Genomic DNA, 12,760 nt, shown 5'->3' with positions numbered 1-12,760 from the left:
AAGAGCGCCACCAGGAATAGCTCCCATTACGCAACCCCCCACGAGCTCTCAGCCTGCTGCTCTCCACAGCAAGGGAGCAGGATGGAATGTGCCCGCACCCCTGCCTGGCACCTACACAGCACTATGCAGCTTGCCTCCCGCCAAGACACCTGCCTGAGAGGCTAGCTCAGTCTCACCCCTCCTCCCCTGGACTTAGTGTTCTCCCAAGACGAAACCTAGTCCATTGCAGAGTTCCTCAGAAGCACTGTAGGAAGAATGCCCAGTGACCTGCTGGACAAGGCCACTAAAAACTGCTGGGTCTCCCCCCAGAGATTATGGTGAGAGGATAGGTTAATACCACATCCTCACACCATTTCTGCGCACGCACAGCCTTACACCACATCTCCAGTTCCACATCTGACAAGGCTGCCAAGTGCTCTGCCCCTCCATGGCCCTACACCAGTGGTCATCAACCAGTGGATCTCGATCTACCGATAGATCTCGGAGCTTCTTGGAGTTGATCCGAGGCTGGGGTGGGAGGGCTGAGTGCCCGCGTGCATGTACGCACGCACCCCAGCCCAGCAGGTCAGTCTGTGGGGGAGGGAAGGGGCAGGGGCTAGATCGAGGCCCCTGCAGTGAGGGACAGTGCTGCAGAGGCAGGAGCAGGGGTAAACTGAGTGAGGCCCCAGCTGGGTGGGATTTACCTCGCAAATAATTTTGGGCGCGCTCCCAAATAATTTTTTCTCCCTCTGCCTTCCCCTTCCCCTCCCACAGACTTACCTGCTTGGCAGGGGTCAGGGGGATGGGGAGTTGGGTGGCGGTGGCAAATGGTAGATCTTGGGTTGCTCTTAAATGCCAAAGGTGATCTCCTACTTCAAAAGGTTGGAGACTACTGTTCTACACCAAGGCTCAGCAACTCTTGCTCTCAGCCTGTCAGGATTGCCAGTCCTAACCAGTATGTGCTGGGTGGGGGGGGGCAGCTATTTGCTTCTACCCCCTGTGCTCCATAGCCCTGCTAGTAGCACTGATGAGGAAGCAACTATCCCCCTGAACAACAGGTTACCAACCCTACCCCCACTCCCAACACGTTTAAAAACTCCTACCAGCTGCAATGGGGATTTCAGTGTCACCTGCTCCAGCTCCCAAGCTGCTTCTGCCACTGCTTATTTCAGGGATCTCATTATTTGTAAATAGCAATTTAAATGGTAAAACTGTAGGAGTGTGACAGGAGGAAACCAGCCTGGCACTGACTCACGGAGTAAAGCATCAACACTAAAGTCACAGAAAGTGCCACACCAGAGAGCTCGAGGCAGCACAGCACACCTGGAGTGTTTGGGACAGCCAGCACCATGTGCTGCAGGCTCCAGGGGCCCTTCCCAAAACATAGGACTCTGGGATTGACAACAGCCAAGTGGGCATAGGGACTCAGAGCCAGAGCAGAGATCCAGCAGGGTAAGGAGGACCATGCTAGAGCTAGGTGCCCCCTCAGGGCCAGGGACAGCTTGGGGACTGCTTATCCCAGTGTAACAGACAAGTGGGACAATGCACTGGAACATCACAACTCGAGAGAAAGGGGACCCAGGCAACAGAAGGACCGAGATCAACAAAAGCTCACAGCTCTGGAGCACGTAACAGGCTTTGCCTCAGGGGTCTGACACTACCCATGTAGTTTTCCACTGCAAAGGGGTGCAGCAGCTTGGGCAAAGCATGGGGGCTAGCCCACATGCTCCGTCTCTCACTCAGGCTTTGGCTGCAGTGGGGTTCCCACCGCCTTGCTCCAGCGTCTGACCGAGTCCCACCTTGCAGCCCCACATTCATCTGTGAAACCAGAGAGAACGCCCACAGCCACTTCCTGGATACTGCTTACCCGCAGTCGTGTTTACACACTATCATCGCAGCAGCCACCTTGCCTGTCTCCGCTCTGTGAGGCTCAAAGCATCTTGCAGATGCTGCACAGAACCTCCCAAGCCCCATGAGCAAGAGGGTTGTTTGCCCTAGGTCTCAGAGGGGAAGCTGAGGCGCAGTTGAGGAAGGGTCTTGCCCAAGACGCGCAGGGAGTCAGTGGCAGAACTAGAAATAGAAGCCAGGGCTCGGCACCACAGAAGAGTTCTCCTCCTCCGGAGTGTCCAGATCTCTATGCATATTTCAAACCTCTGCCTGTCTGAATCAACAGCATGCAAACAAATTGTGCAGGAGGCAGGCCAGACAGTGCCAGGACATGACCTCCTGTTCTGCCTTGCCCACGCCAGGGCCCAAGTCTCAGGCTCATCCTGAGTCACTGATGGAGCTAGACAGACTCCCTTGCCCACACCAGTGCTGATGGAACTTGACTGAAATATGAGGGGAGCTGCCACCCTAGACTAAGGAGGGGAGGGCAGACATCTCTTCAGGCCAGGGCTGGGAGAAAAATAAAGCTGCAAAGTGTATCCCACTCATCCCGACACCCATACCGCTGCCTCGGCTATGGAGGTTGTTCCCCTGACACCCGTCCCTGTGGTCTCTGCCACAAGCCTGTTACCCCTGCTCCCTATTCCTCAACACAGGAGAGTCAAACCGGGCCCATGTCCCACTGGCGCTTGCTCCCCCTGGGTGCTATGAATAATCACATCAGAGAAAACGAGGAGAAATCTTGGGGGTGGTGTGGGGAGCCTGTGGTGGTGAAGCTTGGCACCACACAAAGAGGACTCAAAGGAAGTCACGGTACCTTTGTACTTGCTGTTCATTCTGGGGCTGTGGTGCCAGTACGTGGCTGCTGCTGTGCCCCCTCTCATGAGGGGTCAGACTGTGCAGGGCTGCGTGTGCCGTGGCTGGCTCTGCTAGCTCTTCCTGTGCTCTGTGCTCTGTGCTCTGCCAGGGATTGCTCCCCAGGCTGCTGAGAAGGGCCTGCAGTCTCCACCCACACTTCCCCTACTAGAGGCCTGACATCACCACAGTTCCTGCTGTTCCAGAGTAGTGAGTCAAACCCACGTTGTCCCTCCTGCAGGGAGGGGACCCCACCACTGCTGACACTGCTTTGAGGAACAAGGGAGGGCAGGGAACCTTGCGCGTGCTCTGCCAGGTCCCAAGTCAACCCATCTCCCCCTGCTTGCTCTAGTATCTGGCCCTGAATCTATGTAGCTTGGTTCCACGGTTTGGAAAGCATGCAGGTTTCCCTTGACTTCCCTTAAGAACAGCTGAGCTCCTCCCAGGCTGTGCCCCTGCTCCACTCAGCCTGGCAAGGCCCACGCACCTGCAGGGTCCAGAGCCTCATGGGCAAGGGGCCAGTGGTACTAGCCTTCTACCTAGGCAGCCATGGCAGGATCAACATAGGAATCTTTGCAAGCTGCTACTGTTGAGACCTTTTCTTAACAACTTTTTCCCTGCAAAGATTTCAAATCCCTTCACACACCCACAAAGGCTTGCAGCTGTCTCATGGGACAGACATGTAGCATTAGTCCTGATTTACTGGCAAGGGAAAACAAGGCATGGGCACAGAAGGACTTGCCCAAAATAACGCAGTGAATCTACAGCACTTAGAATGCAGCTAAGGAGTGGGACTCCAAACCCTAGACTAACCCCGAGAGACAAATCCACCACCACACCTATCCAAGCGGCCCCATTCTGGGTAGGCACCAGACAGGTAAGAGCAGATAATGGCACAATGGCACAAGCAGCATCCAGCAGGAAGCCAAGAGAGTCCTTGTGATTACCAACATTGTCACCTCCCACTTTTGCAGCTGGTCTGGGCCTGCCAAGAACTCGGCTTCGGTGCAGGTTATCTGGTGGCCAAGTATGGACTTTTCTTCTGGCACCACCAAGATTTCTCCAAATGAACAGAGGAGGAGGAAAAGCCCAGCCATTGCTTCTCTGTGCACCAAGCCCTTCCTCTTGCCCACAAGCAGGGATCAGACCCAATAGCTTCCAGAAGTGTGTCATGCCACAGCACAAAAATCACCCTCAGCCTTGCAGTACACATGGATCCTCTGGTCCCTGTAAAGGCAGAACGGTTATGAAAACTTCCTCTTGCAGGCTCAGGACACACTAGAGTTTAACATTAAGAAAAAACTAGTGTATCCAAGTGGGACTGGGAAAATCAGGCAAACAATCCTTCAGCATCCGATCTGGTCTCTTGGGATGCAACTATCTCACCAGCTCCCCAATCAAAGACCTACATTTGTAATCTACTAGACAAAGACCTATATTTGTATCCTGAAATGCAAGTGGAAAACCCCTCTTGTCTTCATGAGAGCCATTCAGGAGGAGAAAGAAGCAAAAGAACAAAGCGCCCCCACCCTTCCCCTTGGTGGGGCACTTGAAAGCCCAGACCCTGGGACGCTCAGCTGATGACACAACCTGCCATTTTCCTGTCCCAGCCATAAGGTTGCAAGGGGCTGTGCACAGGGAGTCAGCAAGGGGCAGCTGCTGTAGCAGCCTCCTTGTTTGGGTTTCATTGACGTCCTTTTTGGCGCCAGTTGGCAGTCCTGGACTGGGGCTGTTTCTGAGAATCAATTTACTTTTAATTCAACTCTGCTGAAACTTTTGCCAAGGAGCTGACATTGACAGGGAGCTGACCTGGGTCATGCAAAGTCACGGGCAGCAGCAAGGGCAGGAGGTGCAGAGGGGCAAGGAGGCAAGCACAGCTGAATGAGCCCTGTAACTGCCCCCAGACCACAAGGGCCAAGAGGATGGTCCAAGCACTCGGCCCTTAGACCTGACATAGCATGGAGGGACTAAAGATAACTGCAGGGACACACTTGGGAACTCAGACTGAAAGGAAGACTTACAGAGCAGCCATCCATAGAATGTTTGACCTTTTCATAATGCTTCTTCACCCATTAAACAAACTTCCCTTCTCTCCCTGGAGGCAGGCAGGTGGTTTTACATCTACATGACAGAGGGGTTTACAGGCAAAGACAATACGGTCTAGGAAATAATACACTTGAGAAGGAGTCAAATCTATCTACTGTACAGGAGGAGTCAGGAGGCCCAGAGACTTGTCTCTATGCTCTGACTTACTGCATGATCTTGGCCAAATGCTGTCCTTCCAACCCTTTTTCTCTCTCATCTCTTTGGAAGGAGATTTCATCAGGACCGGGACTGTTCCTCACCATGCATCTGCACAGAGGAGCCAGATCACAGCTGGGACAGGCAGACATCACTATAATACAAGCAGCAGCAACAGCAAAATGTCTGGATCCTAGATAACTAAGGGACTGCCTTCTCCCTGATGTTCCAGCATGAACCGTAATGTCAGCCAAGAGCAACCTCCTGCAAGTTCCACCCATACGCTAAGTTCACTTGGTGAAAACAAGCAGGACATCATTCTCAGTAGTAGCCCCTCTGTTCTGGAAGCCCTTCCCCTTTGTGGCTCACCAGGGTCTGAGCCTGGACAGCTTCCAGAATTGTGGTTTTCAACCTTTTTAGACTCAGGGCACCCTTGTTAGACTGAGGCACCCTTTGGAAAATGCCAGCTCTTAGTTTTCACTCATTTTTTTTACTATAAAAAAATGACAGAGCTCTTCTGTTGCGCAAAACTCAGAGACCACAACAAGTAGTAGTAATTACATTCTGACAAATTCCTATTTGAAATCTCTGGGTTTATTTTGTGAATCATGTTAATGCCCCATGGCACTCTTAAAAGGATCTCAAGGCACCCAGGGTGTTGGGACACCCTGATTGTGAATCACTGTTCCAGAAGTAATGTAAGACTTTTTTTCATCTGGACAGTCATTTAGCAAGCAAGATTAAGCTGGAGTATTGCTTGGGGAGTTTGTGTTATATACCTTGTGTATCATTTCACTTGTTTTTTTAAATTATTTTGTCTTTTATTGTAAGCCACACTGAGCCACTGGGGGAAATCAACATGTATATCTAGAGGTGCACCAATACATAGGTCTGGTATCAGATCGGCACCGATAAAGACAATTGTCTGTATCGGAAATCAGCTTGATGTGACCGATAATGTGGACGATAAGTGCCCCATGCATGCAAGCAGCTGCAGCACAGGACATAGGCGGCAGCGAAGAGCACAGCCCAACAGCATGGAGAGCTGCATGCAGCTGGTAAGTCTGTTGCGGTGAATGCACAGGGGGCAGGGAAGGGGCATTTTGGGGGGGGGGGGCAGATCAAGGCCCCGCAGTGAGGGATGGAGTGGGGCTGGGGCTGCCCCACCGGGGCGGGGCACAGGATGGAGCTGCAGTTCATTCAGGAGGGGCAGCACCCAAGTTAGGAGCTTGACAGCAGCACTTTCCACGCCAACCTTGGCTTCTCTAGCCTTGCCACCCATCTCTCCAGCAGGGAAAGGCCCAAGCAGAATAGCTCCATAGCCAGGAACAACTTCGTCATCTCGGAAGAAAAGGAAAAGCCGCCTCCCTACCGGGCTCCTTTCCTGTTTGCTGCTGCTTTTAAAGCAAGGTCAGGTTAGAGCAGCAGCAGCATCCTCCTGGCTGTCTGCAGGGCTGGGGTGTCATCATCCCCCACTCCCTCCCCAGCTCCTAAGAGAAGCTGAGTCCCTTCTCTTCACAGATGGGAACCCCATTTTCAGGGGGGCCTGAAGTTATTGAAGCTGGCACGTGTCCCTCAGTACAGGGCCCACAAAAAGGGGAGCAGAGACCATCGCCCAGACAGCCTGCTACATGTCACTCTGGAGCATAGTCTCACAACCACAGGGAAAACAAGCACTAAGGCCTCTAAAATCATCAAGGTCTCAGGGTTGCACTCTCCTCTTCAGAAGAGCTATCAACCCTGCAGTCTGCCGACTACCCAGCTGTCAATAATGCAGAGAAGACATGGGAGTAGATTAGCCCTTTTACCACTTGTGAAAGCACACTGACCTTCACCTCCCAGGAACTGGCCTCTGCACACAGCCAGCAGCTTTCTCAACAAGGCAGGACACTGAACCGGATCCCAGTACTGCTCAGCAGGTTCAGAGAAGTCCCCTTCCTGCAGGGGCTGCTCCTCAGTGCAACTGCTGCAGTTAGCAAGGTCACTTTGGGATCGTGCAGAGGTGACAATTAGAGCAAATGGCAGACACACACAAGATGCAGCCCAGTTAATTAGCCAGTGGGACTCCAAGCCTAGCAACAACTGCAGGCTGCCTAATTAGTGGCACTGCAGGAATGAGATGGCTAAGAGAAGATGCCTTGCCAAGGGTGCCACCTTCAGGTGACTGTAGGCATAGCAAACATATTTGCCCTAGACAGACTTACCTAGGCCTCTATCAACCTCTCTCCTGGGCATGAAATAAAGCCTGTGGGGCAGTGTCATTCAGCCTGGAGAGCTTCCCACGGGTGCAGAAGTTTGGCAGTGACTGCATTAACTGCTGCAGCTCTGAAAGCCACAGCAATTAAAGCTGCCACCACTCTCCCACTGCCATTATGTTGGGACCCATGGGGAGTCCTATAAGCCAGATGATATAGCACATCCCATGGGATCCATCCTGCAGACCAACTCCGCACGACTCGTTCAGCCCGTGAGGACATAAGATTGAGCACCACTGATTTACAACATGCTGAGAGAGGCTTCCCCAGCCAGAAGCAGAGCTGCCAGCCCCAAATGCCTGAGCAACCCTTCAATTCTCTGCAAAAGGCAGCATGGGAACCTCCAAGTTGGTGCACCCACCCACAAGAGACCGCTGCTGGATTGTTCCTTCCTATGTGCACCAGAGTTCTGTCCAGCCGTGCTATATCAGGAGCAAGGCTTCCCCCCTCTGGGAGGGGCGAGGGGAATAACTATACTTTGCTCTTCAGCCCCTGCTATTCAGCTGAATTTTACCTTTTCCTCTATTTGCCTCACCATCATCCCACACCCCAACTGGAGGCTGTTTGCAGCCTACAAATGGCTGATGACTGTCCTCAAAGCCCTGTGCAGTCTGTAATTATCAAAGCTCATTTAATCACTGCTTGCCCCATCACTCCCTCCATCAGGCTGGTTTCTTGTGTCCAAGTCCATGCCAGATTATTGAGATCTAGCCCTTTCAAGCTGAGCTTCTCCCACTGAGTATGAACCTGAGCCAGGGCAGCACACTGGCTGCTCCCTGCATCGATGAGTGGAGTTCTTCCCAGCAAAAATGTACCGTGTCACATCCCAGCTTTCCTTGGGGCTTAGCTGGGACCTTCTGAATTACATCTCTCTCCCAAGGGATTTGGCCCAAGAGGTTTTATGAGCTCAGCAACTCAGGAGAGCAGCCCATAGCATGCACCTGCCTAACAGGTATTTTCTGACACCACAGCACAGGGCAACATTGCAGACTAGACAGCTGATGTCAGAAATTCCTGTTCCCTTCTGCAGAGGGATCCTGAGCTGCTGAGCTCAGCAAGAGTAAACGCGGAAGCAACTCCCAGCTGTAGTGGACTCTCTGTAGTTTCTGCTCTGCTTTGCTGACGAAGTAAGCAGTAGCCTGCAAGGAACTGAACACAAAAACCCCTCCCTGAGCGCAGTGCGACTGCAGCAGGGTTCCACAGCTATGGTGCAGTCATGGGATAACGCTATAGGGCAAGCACTGTGGCTCACGAATGGCTTGTCAGCCCAGTTGCTCAGAGCTGCAGCTGGCACTGCTCAGGAGAAGAGAACAGGAATCCCTCCAGGCCAGTAATGAAACCCCACTTCCATGCATAGGCAGCAAGGGGCTGAGCAAGGGCTGCACGTAACCTCTATCCAGGGGATTCCTTCTTTCTGAGCATTGGAGTTGCAGCCTGACCAGGCTGGAAAGTAATTTACACTATGAAGCACTTCCAAGAGGCACCGTTTATCTACCCCTGACTGCTCAGGGCCACAGACACCACAGTATTAAGGCCGTGCAGAGGCAGATGCAGGCCAAAGCCACTTGACCAGGCAAAGAGGCATAAGGGGCCAGCTGCACTACTTACTGACATCACCCACAACAGGGGAGAAAAGGAGAGGTGTATCCAGCACTGCCTGCAGGGCGCCAAGCTCCAAGAGCCCAGCCACATGATGCCATGATGCAGCACATGCCCAGGCAGTGTGCCAAAAGCTTTACTCAGTGCCAGCTCATTTGTTCTCATTAAATCTTAACGAGGACACCAACCTAAGACAAATGAGAGTGCCAGGTGTGGGGGGAGGGGGCACCCCCTGCTGCCCAGCATGAGGAAGAGGAGATAAGGAAGGCACAGCGTGTTGGGGGGAGATCCCTTCCTACCCTGCTACACAACCCCCACCTGGTGGGCACAAAGGCTCCCTCACAACCTCCCTCTAGGCATTGTGGGACCAGCAAGGGATGTCTCTGATAAGGTGTGAGCAGGGAGGGCAAGACATGGGAAGTGGATTATTCTACAAAGCTGGGCTTCTCAGAATATGTCCACCCAAGGGGAAGATAGGACATGACCCCACACAACCCCATGTCCCAAAAGGGCTTGGGAGCAGCACACATAATTGGGAGTTGCTGAGGAAGCCACTGGTCTCAGGACAAAATGTTTAAGTGATAGTCCCCCGCTAGGCACAGCTCTCATGACTTGGCCACCATCCACCTTGCAGGACTCCCAGGGGCAGGGGAGGGTACTGGGACCACATTCTCACCCAGGTCCCAGCAACATACGGACACAAGCTGCAAACCCCCCAAACCAGCTCCCTCAGCACTGGACAAAGCCCAGAACTCCACAGACCTGAGACAGAGGGTTGGGACCATGATTGCTCAGTCAGAGCTAACACTGCCACAGCCAGACAGTTCCAGGGCTGAAGGGCACCAAGACCTGCCCTGGCAGGGACATGACCATACTTACTGTGCCCTGCCTCTCCAGGCAAGAACTACCCCTGGGCTACAAAGGAGAAAAGACAACAACCACCAAGAGTACTGCTCCACCAGCCAGACCTATGAAGCCAGGCTGCGAACAGCTGTGTCCTCCTGAAGGGTTTGAACCCAGCAAGCCTCCCCAAATGCATGCAGCCTCCATCCCCTCCCCAACAAGAGTCCAGCAACCTACAGCCTCCCGTCTGCACTAGAGGCCCTTCCCACCCAGCTCACTGGGCTTGGAACCAGAGAGCAGCACCTACTCCCTGGAGGCACACCTCAAGAGCTGGGCAGCATTGCCCAGCTCACCAGCATAGTCACCTCACCCGCACACAGAATTTGCTAGCTTCCTCCTGGAAACTGCTAGCCCTTGTCTCTGTCCCCTTCCCCTTTGGGTGCTTATCTGATGGCAGCAGTACCTGAGCCATGGTTCTTGGGCCCAGGGTGGTCCACATGCTGGAGCAGCTGCCCCACACCTCTGGATGAAGTTGAAGCAAAGCTGCATATCAGCCCCAGCTCTCCTCACAGCCAGCCCCATCTCCAGAACTGCCAAAGCCAGATAGTTTCCCAGGAAGACAGCCTGTGTCTGAGCTCTCTCTATACCTAGCCAAAGAGTCCAGAAAAGAGGGAAAGACCCAGAGGAAGCAGCTCAGTCTCTTCAGCAGAGAGCAGAGCCAGCTTAGCACCACGTGCTTAAGACTGGAACAGAGAATCACCACCCCAGCTGCAGACAGGAGACTCCAGACACTTCCAGCTTCCCCTCGCCCCACTTGCATGCCAGGGCCTGCCACTGCTGAAAAGCTGCCTCTTAGGGCAAAGGCAGCCAGGGAAGGACCCAGGCCCCTGAGGTCACAGCAGCTAGATGGGAGGAGGCCTTTTCCTAGCCACTTGTGGACCTGTATATTTCGCAAATATTTTAGTATATGTTTCCAAACACAAAGGTATGCAACCCCCAAGAAAAGGTTCTTCCCTCTCTGCCCCCTCCCGCAGCTGGCCCTATACAAAGGAACCACCTAGGGCAGGCAGGTGGGAGGGCACCACACACACTGAGACTTGTTTTTTTGCCAGAAGTTAAAGCAACATCATGGGCCCCCGGGCACCTCACGCAGCCGGAGTGCTCTCCCCTCCACAGCTCTCCATGCTGCTGGGCTCCAGGCGACATACAGGCAGCTCCAACGCATTGGGTGACAGCTCAGCAGAGACTGTTGGCTTAAAAATGGCATGTAAAGATCTGCTTTTTGGGAATTGGTTTACAGGTATATGCATTATAAGGGGTCAAGATGGGCAGCAGGGGTTAAACGGATTTCTAAAGAGTTTGGGAGACAGGTACAGCTTCTCATGGCTCTTAAAACAGATGGGCTGTCTAGCACAACAAGGTCAAGGGATGGACACAGACTGAGAATTGAGGGGAGTATGCCATAACACAAGATCACACTCTTCAAGGCAGACAGGTTGTCTAACATAACAAGGGTACAGTCTAGAAAATAGCCTGGGAACCAAAGGAAGTATGTACCATACTGACCCATAACACGAGATAAGTAACAGACTTAGTAGGGTTCACAGAAACCTGATGGGACCCTACCTACAACTGGACGGTGGACATTCGGGGATACACCCTATATAAAAGAGACAGGACAGAGAGGAAAGGTAGGGGGGTAGCGCTCTATGTCAAAGAGCATCTCACATCATCAAGGATTAACTTTGCGTTAGAGGAGGGTCGGGCAGAGACACTTTGGGTCAAACTACAAGGGGGGTGTGGCAAAAGGGATGTTTCTGTGGGCGTCTACTACAGACCACCCAACCAGAGAGAAGAGCTCGACCAAGACTTCTCCAGTTAGCTTATGGAGGCGGTTAGGTCAAGGGAAGTTATTGTCATGGGTGACCTAAACTACCCAGACATTTGCTGGGAGGAGCAGACAGCCAGGTCTGACTGCTTGCTTATGTTCCTGGCTGTATTACAGGATTTTCACTTTATCTAGGAAGTGCATAGCCCCATGAGGGGTAACGCCTTGCCGGACCTGGTCCTGGCCACGGGGGATGACCTGGAGAAGGGACTACAGGTCCTTGACCACCTGGGCAATAGCGATCATCACCTGCTGGATTTCACTATCCAACGCAGGGTGTCAAGGGCTTACACCAAGGCAAAAGCCCTCGACTTCAGAAGAGCCAACTTCAATGAGCTTAGGAGACTAGTGGGGGAGGCACTGAGGGCCCAAAAGGTAGAGGAGATGGGAGTCCACGAGGGATGGTCGTACCTTAAGGGGGCGATCCTCCAGGCCCAAAGGTTAACAGTCCCTGAGAGAAGCAAGGGGGGAGGTAAGAGTGCTCAGAAACCCCCTTGGCTCAGCAAGGGCATTCAGCAATGCCTGAGGACTAAAAACGGGGCATACAACCAGTGGAAGGGAGGAGCTATCATCAAGGAGGAGTACTCCTCCTTGGCCCGGGAGTGTAGGAGGGCTATTAGGAAGGCCAAGGCAGAGATGAACCTCAGGCTAGCGTCCAGGGTTAAAGACAACAAAAAGTCCTTCTTCAAGTACATTGGGAGCAAGAAGAGGGCACCAGGCAATGTAGGGCCCCTGCAAGACGCAAACGGTAATCTTGTGGCTACGCCAGACAAAGCTGATATTTTTAACAGTTTCTTTGCCTCTGTTTTCCTGAACAGGGACCAGGATATCCCACCTACCAGAGGTAGGGACAATCTCGGGGATAGCTCTGCCGGGCCTTCAATCAGCGCAGATGTAGTTAGGGACCTTCTGGAAGGGCTAGACATTTTTAAATCTGTAGGTCCAGATGCCCTCCACCCAAGGGTGTTAAGGGAGCTGACAGGGGTCATCGCGGAGCCCTTGGCCCGGCTGTATGAGCATTCGTGGTCATCTGGCCAGGTGCCAGGAGATTGGAAACTGGCTAATGTGGTCCCAATTTTCAAGAAAGGGAGGAAGGAGACCCAAGTAACTATAGGTCTGTAAGCCTCACCTCGGTGCTCGGGAAGATCTTGGAGAGAATCATCAAGGAGCACATCTGTGGGGGGCCTGCAGGGGAGATCATGCTCAGGGGCAA

The 12,760-nt window shown here is 53.0% G+C and overlaps 1 protein-coding gene across 13 annotated transcripts in view; it reads right to left on the bottom strand.

Moving 5' to 3' along the window:
* RIPOR1 (RHO family interacting cell polarization regulator 1) overlaps positions 1–12,760 on the bottom strand; it is a 132,125-nt gene that overhangs the window by 53,423 nt on the left and 65,942 nt on the right. Inside the window, exon 1 of one of the 13 annotated variants that reach the window (XM_025211822.1) lies at positions 6,792–6,891. The exons of 10 other annotated variants lie outside the window; for them this stretch is intronic. Coding sequence is in view for 1 of the 3 variants with exons in the window: in XM_025211813.1 (XP_025067598.1) it covers positions 2,684–2,750 (67 nt within the window). In the remaining 2 variants the exon portion in view is untranslated. Of the gene's footprint in view, positions 1–1,082; positions 1,106–2,683; positions 2,841–6,791; positions 6,892–12,760 lie in introns of those variants that run through there. 2 more of the 13 variants (XM_025211813.1, XM_025211821.1) reach the window with 2 other exon arrangements.

This window comes from Alligator sinensis, unplaced genomic scaffold (genome assembly GCF_000455745.1).
Source record: "Alligator sinensis unplaced genomic scaffold, ASM45574v1 scaffold260_1, whole genome shotgun sequence".
NCBI lineage: Eukaryota > Metazoa > Chordata > Crocodylia > Alligatoridae > Alligator > Alligator sinensis.
The sequence above is the reverse complement of the archived record's forward strand: the minus strand, read 5'-3'. Positions and strand labels throughout refer to the sequence as shown.